This window comes from Salvia splendens, chromosome 6 (assembly GCF_004379255.2).
Source record: "Salvia splendens isolate huo1 chromosome 6, SspV2, whole genome shotgun sequence".
Lineage (NCBI taxonomy): Eukaryota > Viridiplantae > Streptophyta > Magnoliopsida > Lamiales > Lamiaceae > Salvia > Salvia splendens.
Window position 1 is genome coordinate 17,192,978 of NC_056037.1, and position 16,772 is coordinate 17,209,749.

General features: G+C 35.5%; 2 protein-coding genes across 2 annotated transcripts; both read left to right on the forward strand.

Annotated features, from left to right (window-relative positions):
• The first annotated feature begins 4,580 nt into the window (after positions 1–4,580).
• On the forward strand, positions 4,581–13,421 carry LOC121807514. Its single transcript, XM_042207764.1, has 17 exons — positions 4,581–4,847; positions 4,945–5,008; positions 6,149–6,257; positions 6,715–6,777; positions 6,922–7,019; positions 8,391–8,457; positions 8,544–8,615; positions 8,780–8,941; positions 9,561–9,634; positions 9,713–9,810; positions 10,394–10,501; positions 10,976–11,073; positions 11,726–11,863; positions 12,011–12,058; positions 12,783–12,897; positions 12,991–13,091; positions 13,228–13,421. The coding sequence occupies exons 1-17, from the start codon at positions 4,778–4,780 to the stop codon at positions 13,312–13,314; spliced, it is 1,572 nt and encodes a 523-aa protein (XP_042063698.1). The 5' UTR covers positions 4,581–4,777; the 3' UTR covers positions 13,315–13,421.
• Positions 13,422–14,201: 780 nt separating this feature from the next.
• On the forward strand, positions 14,202–16,749 carry LOC121807516 (protein yippee-like At5g53940). Its single transcript, XM_042207767.1, has 5 exons — positions 14,202–14,451; positions 14,604–14,647; positions 16,183–16,291; positions 16,376–16,431; positions 16,506–16,749. The coding sequence occupies exons 1-5, from the start codon at positions 14,356–14,358 to the stop codon at positions 16,555–16,557; spliced, it is 357 nt and encodes a 118-aa protein (XP_042063701.1). The 5' UTR covers positions 14,202–14,355; the 3' UTR covers positions 16,558–16,749.
• Positions 16,750–16,772: the final 23 nt, after the last annotated feature.

Genomic DNA, 16,772 nt, shown 5'->3' on the forward strand with positions numbered 1-16,772 from the left:
CCATATGTGGTAGTTGAACTACTCTACCACCCCAATACAAACTCACAAATACTTGCATGATTTCTGCATCAAAAACATTTAAAACAACAACAATTATGGACATTTTTCCTACAAGCCCTAATTTTATAAATTGGGTAAAACTAACAAATGAAAGCAAAATAAACATGAATAATGATGAATGTAGCTAAATTGATGAACAAATTACCGGATCTTATGGAGATAACGCTGGAAATCGCCGGAAACCCGAGAGAGGAAATGAAATTGTATTTTGTGCGCTGCTTCTGCCCGCTGTGTGGTAAAAGCTGACTGAAAGACGCATAAGGGTTATGCGTCATTAGGGTAAGACGCATAAGCATTATGCGTCTGAACGACGCATAACCCTTGTGCGTCATTAGCAAAAGACGCATAAGGGTTATGCGTTTCATTAATAACGACGCATTACTCTTATGCGTCACTCCCCCATTTAGAATACATCTAATCTCATTCATTAAAATGGAATTCCATTAGTGGACTAGAACAAAAATAGAAAGACCTTGCGGTTTCAAGAAGTTAGTTATGAAGCTGGTTTGCTTGGCTTTAGTTTGAGCAGTTGAAGCCGCGAATATATATGCTCTACACGAAGGCACACAATAGCTAATTCATTCAAGAGAAGTTGGTTTTCTTCACAAGATTTGAGTGCAAAATAGCGATGAAAAGTGTGGTTTATACATCAGTTCCTCAATCTGAGTGAAAAGCAATGTAGTGTTGGCTTGATTGAGTAATGATTAAGCTATTGCAAGTTTGTTCATTACATTTGGATGTAGGTTCTTGTAACCGAGCCACGTATATCTTGTGTTCATTGTGTTTTCTTTCAAAGTTCTTGGTTGTTCTTCATCGTTTGTTGAAGTTCTTAGTTGCTCGTGGCACTGATTTGTTCTTTTTCGATCCATATAATACATAGACAGAAAGCCCTTACAACATCCTTACGACCCGACTCTAGTCTTTGAGCAAATAATGTCATCTTCGGATTAGTCGGGTATGTAATCGACTTCAGGAACACTGACCACTTTAGATAAATCTCATTATCAAAGTAGTAACCCATTCGATATGGTCGTTGGTTCACGGTGAATTCGATTGCAAGGGCTCAGCCAGCAAAAACTTCACTAAGAGCGATGATTGATTGAGCACATTAATATCCTTGTTCACTCTAGACATGTCGAAGTAGGCATGCAAGATCTAGTGCTGGTGGTTAGCAACAATTTTGAGAATGATGGTTAGGTGTTGTCCCTTGTGGCCTTGTGCCTGCAAGTGTAAGTGCTTCTCCAGCCACTCGGATAGTTCTTCCACCCCCAATGCATATAGTCTATATGCCTAGCATCCCGAGAAAACCATGAACTCTCTCATGTAAATTCATTAGCTAGTAGGCATCAGCAGAGGTAAGCCTGCGTCGTGCTCATTTGCAATGTTGAGAGCCTGCCACACACAATTGCATTAGTGGGTTGGTGGAAATATTCATCGCCTCCCACTAACGTGCCAGCTATGCGCCTGAAAACATATATGCTCATACTGAATTGGTGTCGAAATGTTGTTTCACCCCAGCGTAGGTCTGATGTGAATCAAATTGTTGTCCTTTATTGCATTATCTTAACATAATTTTTAAGGTGAAAAATTGACTCATTTTTATATATTGTATGACAAAAGACAAGCCTCTAAGAGAGAGAGGAGAAAGGAAAAAGGTCCAAATCTGATCAGTAATCAGCCCTTCAAGATTAATTTAAAATGCTTCTACAAGTCCACCATTACATTCACCTTCGAAAGAACTTCATGTGGATACCTCGCACGCCTCAATCGGAGCCCGGCAGAAGAAGGTATGGTTGTTTTACGAAGACTACGCAATGTAGTGAAAAACGGTCGGGGCGGGCGAAAATTGCCCGACCGGGCGATTTGCGCGCATGTCGGGATACAGAAAAACGCCCGACCGAACGACTTTTGAGCAAAAAAATGCCCAGCCGGGCAAATGTAACTAGGCCTGTTTTTAAGCCCCAACTATTTAAATAGCTATGGCACGACTCCCAAAGGAACTTTTGGCGGCTGGAGACGAATTTCAAGGAGATATGAAGCTTGGGTGCCATCTTAGGGAGAGAAGAACAAGATCAAGCCTCATCCACCTAAAATCAAGCCCCATATGGTAGCATTTACTTGTTCTCTTGTATTGTTGCCCACTATGGGTGGCTAGATTTTAGGGATTACTTCTAGTTCGTTAGAGGAGTTTGTAAATATGAATCCATGACTATGTTTTGATAGATTTCCATGTTTTGGTTCTTATCTATGTCTTTATTTCAATCTATGTTGGGTTTTTCTAGGAAACTTAATCCGGGAATGGCCTTAACTTCAATGTCTCTTAACTTGGAGTAGTCCGGGGTGGATCTTGTGTGTTGAACGTTCGTAGAAGCCAATCCCGAGCTTACTATGCAACTGTAGGAGTGAGAGGTTGGTGACTAGAGTGTAGGAGACGTGATCAGCTTATCCTAGGTGTAAAATTCTATGATCAGGTGTTAAAGCGTAAAATCAACACGATCCCGATAAATAATGGAAAGTAATTAGACTTTAGGATTCATGTGAACAAGTAACCCCAAACAAGCTAGGAGTAGTCTTCCCTCTTTATCGTGATTCCCTTGCATTTTTTCCTTCTCGTTACGTCCTTCACTCGCCTCTTGATCAAAAACCCAATATTAAATTATTTTACTGCTTTTTAGTTAGGTTTACTAGTTTTAGTAATTAATCTCCTCTCTGTGGGTTCGACACCTTTTATACTGCATTGCACGGCTGTATACTTGCAGAAGTAGTATTTTTAGGGAATTATTACTTGTTTTGTGTACTTAAATTGCACCCTAAACAGTGGCGGATCCAGAAATTTCATATTGGGGGTACGGTAAATAATTATATTGACTTGAAAATATAAAATTCAATTGATTTTTTTCCTCTATTATGTCAATTTTTCTATTAAGTCATTTATTAAATTTTTTTAGTGTTATTATTTGAAAATTTTTCACTATTAAATTATGGATTCTTAGATATTTATACAACAAAAAATTTATATTAATTTATAGAAAGTCTGGAATATTTAAACTAAAAATAAAATGCATCATATTTTCTATATAATTTAGAATATGAGCACAATAGTAGTGATCATAAATGCTAATAAAGATTATATTCAACCATAAAGCCTTATTATGTATAAATTAAAGGAGAAAACAAATAGTAGTATACATTTAGTCAAATATTATTAGAAACTATATGAAGTAAATGAGCAAACAATTAATAAATGATTATATCTAAACATATCTTATTAGAAACTATAATGGCCAAAAATGCGCCTGAGAGAAATGGACAAAAACGCACTCAGGAGGAATCGATCCTGAGTTGATGATGTGGAAGGGTGATGCATTTACCAATAGGCTACTTCCATATTTTGAGGGTACAATGGTACCCCTTGTTCTTAATTGAATCTGCCAGTGACCCTAAAAATCACAACAGAGTTGTCGGAAAAATAATTTGCATGCAGCCTTTCAACAGCAAATGCATGCTCTCGGACGGATAGGCTTGTGCACAACTTATGCCCTCCCCTTCCCCTTCCCCTTCCCCTTCCCCTTCTTTTCAACACACCTCATCCTCCTCCTCCTCCCCCTCCCCCTCCCCCTCCCCCCTCTTTTCAACACACCTCATCACATATGCAACTATAGCTGCTCCAACATTAAGAGAAGGTTGTAGTTCCATAAAGAGAGAAGATGAGTAATATAAAGATATGAACTTATGAAGTGTATTAAGTTTGGGGTGAAAATGGATAGAAAAAGGAGTTATTTATAGATGAAAGTGGAATATTAAATTATTTAATTAAAAAAGAAAACGAAAGGAAATTCTCACGCAATCGTGGCTGCAAAAACCACCGGCCGCCTGACGAATCAGCCGCATCGGGCAGATGAGAAACCTCTCGTTTTTTTATTGGGGGGGGGGGGGTACAATGCAGCCCAGTCGGACGGCCGCCACATACAAGGCTGCATTATGAATGCCCTAAGCTAAACAAAATTTTCCTCCACACTTCCCATAATCCATACATTACACTACGGTGAATCTCACTATCCACTAACATTACTTTAATTATTTTCCCTATCTTATTTTTTCTTTTTAGATATAAAAAAACGTTGAATATTAGGGTGTGGAGGGAAATATTAGTTACAATTTCCTCGTCGCAAGATAGATGTCACATTTAGGTGATGACACAAGAGTTTAGGAGATGTTTTGTGTGTTAAGTATACTCATCGTAAATTAATTTTGTTAATTTTCATAACTTGTATACTCATCGTAAATTAATTTATATAAATAGAGAAAATGAAAAATATAGTTTTAAATTATTGGGTATCCGATTAGTCGGATTCGAGTGAGATTTTTAGAGTTTTTCATGTTTGGATACCCGATTTTTTGGATAGGGATACTCCAAAGATATGAGTGAGATTTTTAGAGTTTTTCACGTTTTGGATACCCAATTTTTTGGATAGGGATACTCGAAGGATATGAGTGAGACTTTTAGAGTTTTTCACATTTGGATACCCGATTTTTTGGATAGGGATACTCCATGGATATATATGAGTATACTTTTAAAATTAAGGGATTATTTGAGTTCGATATATTTCACTCTTCTAATAAAAGCAATCTAAAGGTTCGAATTGAATAATTCTTTACGATTTACAGTATTTAGCCACCGCTTTCCACCGTCACTTTGTTTCGTCAACAGCAAGAAATGGAGGAGGAATTCGCCGTCGATCCTGCTCAGCTGCTCGCAGCGGCTTCCGATTTCGCTCAACAACCAGGTGTCTCTCAACTTGAATACCTACCTCCAGCTTTATGTGGAGTATCTTTTAGTTATGTGTTTCAAAATTAATAATTAGAATATCTCCACGATTTCAGGTGCTATCTCAGACATTTCAGCTCAGGAATTCCTCACCCGCTTTCCACTTCCTGCCATTATCGGGTAAACCTCTCAACTCATGTTTCTATATGTGCATGCGGTTTTGGTGTACACTCGTAGTCATCGGCGTATTTATAGCTTGAATTTTCCTTAGGATCAAGCCAGAATCCGTCCCCTAAAAACAGAGAATTTGGGAACTACCTAGGTTTTAATGCCAAATTGGTAAAGTATGAGATAAAAAGAGAAAATAATTATATTAGTGCTAGGGGGTGTTCGGTTTGCAAGATTGTATCCCGGTATTAAATATGTAGTGTGTTTGTTTCATGAGATTTAATCCCATGAGCTAACCCCTGCAACTAACTCAATCCTATATTATATCTCAGTGGATAGTGAGATCCGTCTTATTAGTAGTGTAATGTATGGTGAAAAGTTTCTACAATTAGAAAATGAACTAATTTTGTGGGACAAACTAAAATGACACTACTTTTTTGGGGACAGAGGGAGTATTGATTTTCAGCATATGGCATATATGATATTAGTAGACTAATGATTGATGTGTTGTTCTATAAAGTAAATTGTATTAGGATCAATTCCTAATCAAGCCAATTTTCTAACATCTTGGTTGTGACTAACTAAACAACAAATGTGGACATCTTGGATAAAACGGAAGGAAGTAGTACTATATTTTACCTTAATAGTCACATCCTTACAATTCTTTACAATGCTATAGGAATTGTTGTTAAATTGGATTTTCATTAGATAATGACAAACAAATCTTGTGTGTATGTTCTTGTGTAACACTAATCTCAATCTGGAGCCTAATATTTCCTTAGGGTTGGCAAAAACATTTCCTTAGGGTTGGCAAAAAATGTTATTGCCGCCACTCGATCTGCATAAGTTTTTTGGGAAGAACAAGATGTCAAAGTATGTATTTTTAAAAATATTTTAGAACTTAATTTGTGAAATTACGTTTTATGACTGATTAAAGTAAAAAAGAGCATCATTCCCTCATTGTTCGTTCACTTCAATTGATTTCACGCCTTCCAAAATTGTATCATAAATCCGGCATTGCTCATAGTTACAATGTCGTCGATTCCTTCAGAAGGAATGAGTGCATGCTTTTGTTTTGTAATTTTTTTGCGGTCAGTCGTTAGAGGTTTATGATTTTTTGTATAAATTATTGAGTTTGACATTTTTTTATAGCGCTTTGCAAACGGATGCGAGTTACCCTGGTCTGGAGAGTGCTTTGGTCGAATGTTTGGAGAGGGTATTCAGAACTAAATATGGAGCTTCACTTATTCCACACTATATGGTGCGTTATTTGATTTGGATTTCGGGCAAATTTATTGGTGTTTTTCCTAGTATCCACTATATTACTGGCTGCTTTTAAGTTTTATCGCTCATTTTATTAACTGTACGATTTTGTAATAAAGTTGATTGGTTGAATTAGTTATAAGTATGTTACTGCCAATTCTGTATTCGTTAGCATATATCCTCTTATGTCTTACCTGCGATGTATGTGATCGGCGTAGTTTTTAGCTTATTGATTGTCTCGTGTTTTGTTCCAGATTTGACACTTGATTTATTTATTGTGAAATATAAAGGTGGACTCCATTGGTTTTCAATTGTAGTTGCATCTTTCTTTGCATAGTATGCATTCAGTCTTTACGGTCGAGTTGTTATTCAATCTAAACAGTGCATTCAGTTCACATTCAGGTGCTTGACTGTGTAGTATCTGTAGTTTAAAGCTTGTTTTCCTTGTCCTTCAGCCTTTCGTTTTGGTTGGCCTTGGGTCAGATTCTCAGAAAGTGAAACGACTGGCCTGTATAGCTGTAAGTACATGATCTTTCCTTTCTTAGTTTATGCACAATTAACCAAATGCATTTTTTATCTTCTGTCATTGTTTTTCCGTATCTCGCTTGGGTGCATTACAGAAAAATATGAATTCCAATATGACATGCTAAATGTTTTTTCAGATATCATGTCTACTGGAGCATACAGATAAAAGGGTTGCTATCCAATTAGTTCTTCAACATAGTACTTATCCCCTTTTGCTTGGTTGCTTCATTGATGGGTATTGAGCTTTTTATTTTAAATTGTGGCTAATCATTAATTCAATAAGGTTTCAACTTTCATTATTGTCTACTGTGTATAATCATGTCTGGCGCATTGGTTGGTTATAAATCATTTAACGATGAACACAAATTCTTCTGTCATTTAACAATGAACAAAAATTCATTTTTTAGGAACAATGCGTAATCACTGCATCTGACCAAATTTGTAGTTTTGGATTCCATATTTTTAGGTTTTGTACACTACTATACTATGTAACCAATAATGGGCTGCCCTGTACCCCTGCAGTTTTTGATCATCTTCTATTCTTTTAGAATGGCCTATGCAAGAAACCAGATAAAGATACATGCAATGTTTTAAAAACCGGACCGGACCGGTTCGGCCGCGAACCGATGTCTTATCCGGTCCGGTTTGGACATTAAAACCGTTCAATTATCAGGCCGTTTTGAACCGGTCAAGCCGCTCGGTTCAACCGGAAACCGGTGACCGGTTAGACCGGTTTAGAGCTTTTAATTTTTATTTTAATATTAGTTGGCAATTGTGCTTTATTTATATTAGTTCCTAGCTTGTGAATCAACCTCTACTCTTTGATGTGGGACAGAGTATTCCTATTCCTGTAGTACTAAATATGTCAAAATATTCTCTCGTTTAGTTAACGTGTTTTTTTTTATTTTTATTCTTTTTGTATCAAAATCTGCCATACTTTTATTCAACATGTTTTTTACTCCATACTTTTAAATTTTTTATTGAATAAATAAGTTGAGGACTTGAGGTTCTGATAACAAATTTTATACAGAAAAAAATACTAGTACAATATAATATTTAGAAAAAGTTTTGTTCTTGCTTCTTTTCGTAGGAGAAAGTTATATTATATTGTAGGATTACTGATATTTCATGTTACAAATGCTTAAAACTATGCATTATAATTGTCAATTTTGTTTATTATTGATATTATTTTAATTATTTGTATAATATATTATTTAATTAAATAAATATATGTATTGCTACAGTATTGCGGCTCGACCGGTCAGACCAGTTGAACCGTGAACCAATAGCTACGCCGGTTCGTCCACCGGTCCGGTTTTTAAAACATTGGATACATGTTTGACATATTGGGGTATTTCCTACAATAAGAATCAATTAATTAAAAATAAACTGGATTGTTCTACCTCTTCTGGTGAGGAATGGTAACTTTGTGATCAGATTTAATCTGGTTTTTATGGGAAAACATGTTCTCCGAATTCATGTTGGATTTTGAAATTCTTATCCCTTCCAATTGTTACTTCTGTGTATGCTAACTGAATGATGTTCTTGATCGGGGTGTTTTCTTATATATAAAGCACACAAAACTAAAATATTTGATTTTATGTAGTGATGAGCAAGTGGCTGCTGCTTCAACAGATGCCATTACAAGTTTGGCTAGCTACCCTGAAGGCATGGTATGCTCCTGCTTAATGATTTATCTAAACTTACGGTGACATTCAACATTTGTTGTACTGCTGAGAATTATGCAACCTTTCTCCAGGGGATTGTCTTTCCAGAAAATATTAATGAAGCTACACATCTTGGATCTGTAGCAGAGAAATGCACATCACTGGTACATGATCCATGTTTCAAAAAAATTTCTTGATTGTTTTTTGTGTTTTTTATTGATAAATGATCAAATATTTAAAGGCCGCTTCACGGTGGACTCATAGTTCCTTCGCTTGAATTTGATTTTGCATTCTTCTTCTCTGACTTTTCTGTTTGGGACATCTAAAGGGAAGAGTTCGTGTTCTAGCTTTGATAGTGAAGCTCTTCTCTATTTCAAGCTCAGTGGCATCAGAAGTATCAAAATCAAATTTTCTAAGTCTACTGGAGGCAGAAGTCAGAAATACAAATGACACTCTAGTTACTTTGAGTGTGCTGGAACTTATTTATGAGGTTGGCCCCAATCATGTGTGAATTTCAATTTCCTAATTCCTGAATGACTTTAAGCCTATCGTAAACTATTTATTTAAATGTTTGTTTGGTCATATCACCAGGTTGGATAGGATACTATGCATACCTCTTTAATTCTGCAGTTACACGGTTCTCCATGAATATTTGACCTCTATACCAGCAAACAACTGTTGTTTTTACTTTATCCATATTTTCTGATTTCCACCCTGGGGTTCATCTCAGTGAACTCCCGCACGATGGGATCGTGATATCCGCAATAATTTGCCCTCTATATGCCTAAAGTATCATTCTCTTTTCTGCCAACCTTGAGGGTTTTGGCAGGGTGATTCATATTACACAATTAGTCTACTTTGGAATGAAGAGCTTCTGATCTGATCCTCACTGTAGTTGTACATTTTGTCCAATTGTATCATCAATTGCATCAAAAGATATAGTAGTTCTTCTAACATTACTAGCAACATAATATCTGTTGTGGTACATAACTGTCTTTGTGTTACCTTAACAAAACTTCTGTTGAAACTGTTCTATTAATGATTTGTAGTCATTCCTTTTAGTTAAGTCTAAAGTTTTCACCCTCTGTTCTATTTGCTTTATGATGAAGCTGGTGGAAGTTCAACACAGTGCTGAATTTTTGTCAAAAACAATCCTGCTCCAACTTCTTATTTCCATAATCAGGTTAGTGAAGAATTTTTTGTGAACAATGTATCTTGATTGAGCAAAATGATTAATCAGAAACATTCTTGATTTCCTAAGCAATGGAGCTGCGGAGTCCATTTTAAGATCAAGGGCAATGATGATAACTGGAAGGCTTCTGTCCAAGGAAAATGCTTTTGCGTTCATTGATGAATCTAGTAAGCTACTTCATAAGTTAATGTATAGGTGTTTCCTTGCATCCGTGATTGTAGCAGACGTGTGGAAGTTCTTAATTTTATATGAACTTTTTCTACTAGAGCAAACCATGTTAGTTGGAATGAGCTTCTAAGAGTAACATGAGGTTGTCTCCAGTTCCTTTATTTTTCCGTATGGTCTTATGAAACTTTGAACCATTCCCTTCGGTGGCTGCTTAATGCAAAACTTTGTATTGATTCCCTACCTTTTGTATAGCCAAAATGCTTAGCATGAATTTATTGTGGCATAAGAGCACAAGTTTAGGTCAAACAGTATTTTCTAGTTTTGGATGGGAAGCTTCTTATACTGAAAGCAAACTAGAGGAATATTGGGCGATTTTTGGATACCGTTACATGCAATACTTGACATAGCCAAATATGTTTTGCATGTATACTTATATGCTTGATGCATAATGTAAGAAACATAAGTTACCTAAGATATATGACCCCAGATTATCCTTCTCTAAATGATTGTTGTGAACTCGAATTTTTTTAATATGATCCTTGATTGTTGTTTATAATTGCTGCTAACCTTTCTTTCCTATAGGCTTTAGAAATGTTATAACTGCAATTGATAAGAGGTTTGATTTCCTCGAAAGTCAAGATGCAGATGAATGTGAATGTGCTGTTGAAGCACTGGGTCAGATTGGATCTTGTAAGTTATCAATCTAAATTATTATGTTGAACTCAACTAACTTTATATTTTACTATTCGGTTCTTATTTTTGAAGCAGTGAATCAAATTGTATCATGTAAATTATGCATCCTAAGTATTTAAGCTGGTCTTTTTTGTTCTTTTTGCCTTCCTCTGTGTCCTATCAGCTTGAAAAGAGTCCTCATAACCAAAAGATTGATTCTCACTTGTTACATAAAATGGGTGAAACTAACAGCTCTGTGTTTAACTTCCATCAATAAACTAATAATTTTATTTGCATAATTTCTTATAATATTCACTACATCAACTATTTCAAAACCATAAATTTTTTTCTTATGCTTTTTCTTTATCAGAACTGCTATAAAGCTATTCTTTTTCCACTTCAAGCCTGTGCTGGTTGCATATTAAATCCTTGATTCTGCAAGCTTTTAGCAAATAACTGATAAAGGTCTTATTGTACATCACAATGCTTAAGCATCCCAGGGAGCAACTATTATTCTGTCAAATACGCCTCCTACTGCGAGACATGTTGTTGATGCTGCTTTTGACCGACAACAGCATGGTAAACAGCTGGTAAGACACACCTTGCCTCTCTTCTGCATCAGATTCCTTTCAGTTTTTGGAGGTCTTAATTTGTAAGGTTGATTGGAAATATGCGAACATAAACCTGATTTATGCCAAATTCTATAGTAAATCTTAAATCTCACATCAAGTGGTGTTGTGTCGGACGATTGCCTTGTTTGAAACTGTAGACAAGCATTCTCAATTTTGGTTCATCTTCCAACAACCAAGATTTTATCTGCTATGCAAGTGTTGGGGACAGAGATAGTGGAGAGAAAAATATTACTACCTCCGTCCCTCAATAATAGTTACATTTTGTCATTTTGGTCCGTCCCACAATAAGAGTCACATTTCACTTCTACCATAAATGGTAAGTAGGCCCCACATTCCACCAACTTATTCCACTCACATTTTATTATAAAACTAATACGTATAAGTGAGACCCATAGTCAACTAACTTATTCAATCCACTTTTCTTTACATTTCTTAAAACTCATGCCTAAACCAAATGTGACTCCTATTGTTGGGCGGGGGTAGTGTTGCAATTAAAAGATCATGAGAAGGGTTTTTTTTGTCATGCATTGTTTGTCACTTCATCCTAAGCATCTTACATGCGTTGATCGGAATGTGGGTCTAATAAGATTGATTTCTCATGGATATGAAGGCTGCCTTGCATTCTCTTGCAAACATTGCTGGTGAAACACGAATGGGAAATAATGTGCTCCTGACGAGGGTGGCTGAAGAAAACCTTAAGAGCCTGATTTATGATCAAGCATCCAAAACACCCAAGCTGATCCCCTCAGTAAGTCGATTCAAAGCCTTCTTTGGGGTTACATAAGTCTACACTCTTTTATCTGTACCGTCTATTGTTTGGTTTCTGTACCCTTTCTTTATACCTCCTTCTCAAGTCCACCAACAATGCAACTTTACATGCTGATAATGGCTGCAGGGCCTCCTCCTATCAGTTCTTCAGCAGGGTTCTGAAATCCGTATTGCGGTAAGATGTTTCGTGTCACGTTAGCCTTATATTAACAATATTATGTATTCATACACATTTAGATTTCGATGGTCCTGAAGAGTTAGTTTGCATGTACACCAATTTATGAAGTTTGCATTTAAACAAAAATCCTAGTTGAACAATATTGGGAAATTTTGATTTTTCATTCGAGCAGCCTGTTCTACTTTAACAAGTATTGGTCTTGTACTACTCCCTCCGTCCCACTCAAGATGTCCACATTCTTGAGTGACACGGGATTTTAGGAGGAGTTGTTAGGTGGTGTAAGTAGGGAGAAAAATGTAGTTGAACATTTTTAATGAGGAGAGAGGGGTTTATTTCCAAATATAGAAAGTGTGCAACTTGATTGGGACAAACTAAAAAAGAAAGGTAGACATCTTAAGTGGGACAGATGGAGTACTTAACAAGGTAGTATAAAATAAATTGATAAAGCATAGGATTGAGTATTTGAATGATAAGATGGCCAAACAAATTCAAAATCAATCAATCCATAGAAGTAAATGGTAGATTAGCTTGGATTGTTTTGATCTATCCATCCTAGTACTCAAAGTACAGGCTCTCTTGACAAACTAAATCAGCAGGAAATTTAATCACTGGATTTGAAATTGAAGCATGTCAAGACATGTTTAATGTGCACTCTAGTTGACAGTCTCTATGTTCGAAGGTCATAATCTCAATAACTTCTGGTATTGTTCTTCCAATACAGGGATACAGATTGATTAGTGGTTTGGTTGCTCGACCTTGGTGTCTGATTGAGATAATCTCTAGACCGGAGATAAGTGAGATAATTACCGACGCCCTTACAGAAACCACCAAGATAGGTCTGTATCAATCCCACTTCCACTTCAGAAAAAAAGCCGTTTGAATCTCATAATACCAAGATCTTTACGCGAAATGTACTCGGACTTATGCAGGAATGGAAGCTAGACACAAGTGTTGTGAAACAGTCTTCGGGGCCTTCGCATCATCTAGTAAACTTGTCAATGATCCTTCCTATTCTGGCCTGGCATCAAAGGTTAGATCCTAATGTCTTTGCCTGCTTTAAACATATTTTCTTTTAACAAGGCACACTGTAATTCATAACATGCATGAAATTTGATTATTGATAATTCATATAGTTTTGTTGATTTTGGTTTTAAAAAATATTGCAGCTACAGGAAGCAATCAGAAAGGGGCCTTATGGTGGTAGGAAGCGCATCGAAGCTCAGCCAACTGTAGCAACGGCCGACAGATTTTAACACTATCAATACACTTTTGTGTGTTTTACTATTTCATGGCTTGACATTCTATAACTTTCTAAGATTGTAGCAATATTATTATGAATAGTTTTTCTCAGTTTTCTTAACCGTGTGCAACATCTTTTAATTATGATCAAACGACATTAAAACATTTATTTTGATAAAGTGAAGCCATTTAAGGATAGCTAAAAAGACTCTGTCTTTATACTCCCTCTGTCCTAAAAAATAGATTAGTTTTATCATTTTGTGACGTTCTTTAAAATTAGACCAAGTTTAAAAATAGAAATTTTTAATGAGTTATACACCATTAATAATTGTGGACCCACCAATCTATTAGAACTACTACTACTTTTTCCTTCTTCTGCTTTCTCTTATCTATCTTTTTTTAGGTTACTAATTACAAAGTAAACATACGTGTCATTCACAAGTTTGTTTATTTTTTTAGAACGGAGAAATAATAATAATAATAATAATAATAATAATAATAATAATAATAATAATAATAATAATAATAATAATAATAATACTTCAATTCTTTCTATTTTTTTTACGACTCCCCCATCCCTGAAAATTTGTCACATTTTATTTTTTTGCAATCATTTTAAAAAAATGATAATAAATAGTTAAAGTGGAGAAAGAGTAAAGTAAGAGAGAATAATATAGAGAAGATTTTTATCCTAATTATTTTTCCTCTTATTTTATCCCTTCTCCACTTTAAGTATTTAGTACAATTTTTTATGAGGGTAGAAAATGAAATGTGGCAAATTTTCAGGGATGGAAGGAGTATTAATTTTTGGTGAATTGGGATAAAAGTTACAAGCAGTTAAGAGCTTTGGGCTTTGGAGGTATTCGGCCGATAAGATGAATTAGAAGAGAAATCCAATAAAAATGGGGCGAGAGGCGGATTAGAGATTAGAAAAACAAACTACGTGTCAGTGTGATAGTGATCCAATTTACCCAAACTACAACACAACACTATCATATTTGTATCGTCTCAAATTCTAATCGTGGTTGAGAGAGAGAGAGAGAGAGAGAAGAGAGATGGGAAGGATCTTTGTTGTTGATTTAGAAGGAAAAACCTACAATTGCAAATTCTGCAAAACCCAGCTAGCACAGCCTCATCAACTTGTTTCCCGGGTATTCATAACCTTTACTCTTTTTTCTTTTCTTTCTTTCTAACTAATCTTTTTTATTTATCATTTGGCATAAAACTCCTAATATTCTAAATTGTCTGTATTAATCCTTTCCATAATCGAATGTATTTAATGGGTGTTGCCTCCTATTCTCAGTCATTTCACTGCCAAAGGGGGAAGGCTTATCTCTTTAATACTGTGTAAGCATCTCATCACCCTATGTTATTACCTAAACTAACATGTAGTACTACTATTCCCTTGCACTGATATAGTTTTATTTGTGATGCCAAGATCATTTCTTTTTCGCAGCTGTTTTGAATAAATGATACTCCGTCCCATAAAATTATTCCATTTCCATCCCAAACTTAGTACCAATATAAATCAATTTATTTACGACTGATAACACTATGACCCACCGTTAAATACTAACAATAATATGAGTCAAAGTATCCACTAACACTATTTTAACTTTCACTCTCTCTTACTTTACCAATTAATGCATTAATTCTCGTGCCGTCCCAAATGCACTTACTTTTTGGGACGAATGAAGGAGTAATAAATAGTTAAAGTAGAAAGAAAGAAAAGTAAGATAGTGAATAACGTAGAAGATACTCTCCTCTAAGGGGAGTGTTATATTGCTAACTTAATACTTAATTGCTAACTACAATTAAATAATACTACCTCCGTCCCCCAAAATTCGTCCCAGTTTGACCGGACACGAGTTTTAAGAAATATAATGGAAAGTGAGTTGAAAAAGTTAGTGGATTGTGGGACCTACTTTTATATATTAGTTTTATAATAAAATGTGAGTAGGAATGAGTTGGTGGAACATGAGACCCACTACCAAAAATGGTAAAAGTGAAATGGGATAAATTTTGGGGGACGGACAAAAATGGAAAACTGGGACGAATTTTCAGGGACGGAGGTAGTAGCCCTTAGATATTCAAATCAAGGGCCTAGATCATTAGCCCCGAAATGTCAATACGATAACAAAAAACGTCAATTAGGGTACTAAGGTCAATTTACGACAAATTAGTTGCAACTAATTTTTGAAAAATATCACATAACTTTAAAACGCATATAACTTTCTCGATTTAAATTATTTTTTCGCACAACATATATCAAATTAAAGATAATTTCATAAGGATTTTAACGAGATCTCACTTGCATATGTTCCGATGTCAAAATTTGAAGAAAAAAAATTCAAAAATTTTTAATTTTTTACGTACAGCAACAAATGTCAACATAGTATATCAAATATGTCAATATAATACATGTAGAAGTCATTATTAAAGCAATGTGTTGACATAAGCAATGTGTTGATATTCTCAAAGCATTGTGTTGATATTTTCAAAACACTATATTGACATTTTCATCCAAAATCCTAATTTGGTAGTTTTTTTTATCTATTTCGATTTAATTAATAAAAATGAAAATTACACGTGGTAAATTTTAGGCAACTAGATTTCTAAAATCTTATGATCTTAAATTAGTTGTAGTTAGCAATTAATAACTCCCCCTCCTCTATATTATTCACTTTTTCTCTCTTACTTTACTTTCTCTCCACTTGAACTATTTATCATCATTTTTTCAAAACACATGCGAAAAAGAAACGTGTCATCTTAACTGGGAGGGACGGAGGGAGGGACGAAGGGAGTGTACTTGAATCTGGCAACATGATTATGATTAAGATGGATCACAATAGAAGTAATGTTTATGAATTTGTTAATGGCAGAGTGAATGTGACATCTGGTCCTCCTGAGGAGAGGATGATGATTTCTGGTATGCACACGATATCAGATGTATTTTGCTGCTCTTGTGGGCACTTACTAGGCTGGAAATATGTATGTCTCTCACACTCACTCTTCTTCAACAAGTATGCTCACTTTACTTCGAACCCACTACTCACTTTTGTTCTTTTTGCGCAGTTGGTCGCACACGAGGAGAGCCAGAAATATAAACAAGGCAAATTTGCTCTTGAGAGGTATATATATGTATCCATCTTCTTTTCTCGTCTCACCATGTTTTGATGATGTTCTTCTGTAACATGTGAAGCAGAGACGGAATCATAGATGGAGAAGACGCTGAATTCTACATCGCCTTTCTATGAGCAAAGACAAAGAATGAGTTGGTTTTTGGTTTCGGTTTTGGTCTGTTTGTTTGCTTACTTGTAGATGATGATAGTAATAAACGTTTGCTTAAGTGTGCCTCTAGCTTGTTGATGTCAAAAACTTCAGAACTATTCCGACCTGTGACGACGAAGGGGAGAATGAGGACATCCTATGCATTCTCTCTGTCTCTAGTATCAGTTTTATTTTTTGTTTG

Coding starts and splice junctions, on each gene's coding strand:
- LOC121807514 (XM_042207764.1), top strand. CDS start 4,778: ATGGAGGAGGAATTCGCCGTCGATCCTGCTCAGCTGCTCGCAGCGGCT. Junction 4,848..4,944: donor CGATTTCGCTCAACAACCAG/GTGTCTCTCAAC, acceptor CCACGATTTCAG/GTGCTATCTCAGACATTTCA. Junction 5,009..6,148: donor CCACTTCCTGCCATTATCGG/GTAAACCTCTCA, acceptor ATTTTTTTATAG/CGCTTTGCAAACGGATGCGA.
- LOC121807516 (XM_042207767.1), top strand. CDS start 14,356: ATGGGAAGGATCTTTGTTGTTGATTTAGAAGGAAAAACCTACAATTGC. Junction 14,648..16,182: donor GCTTATCTCTTTAATACTGT/GTAAGCATCTCA, acceptor TGTTAATGGCAG/AGTGAATGTGACATCTGGTC. Junction 16,432..16,505: donor GGCAAATTTGCTCTTGAGAG/GTATATATATGT, acceptor CATGTGAAGCAG/AGACGGAATCATAGATGGAG.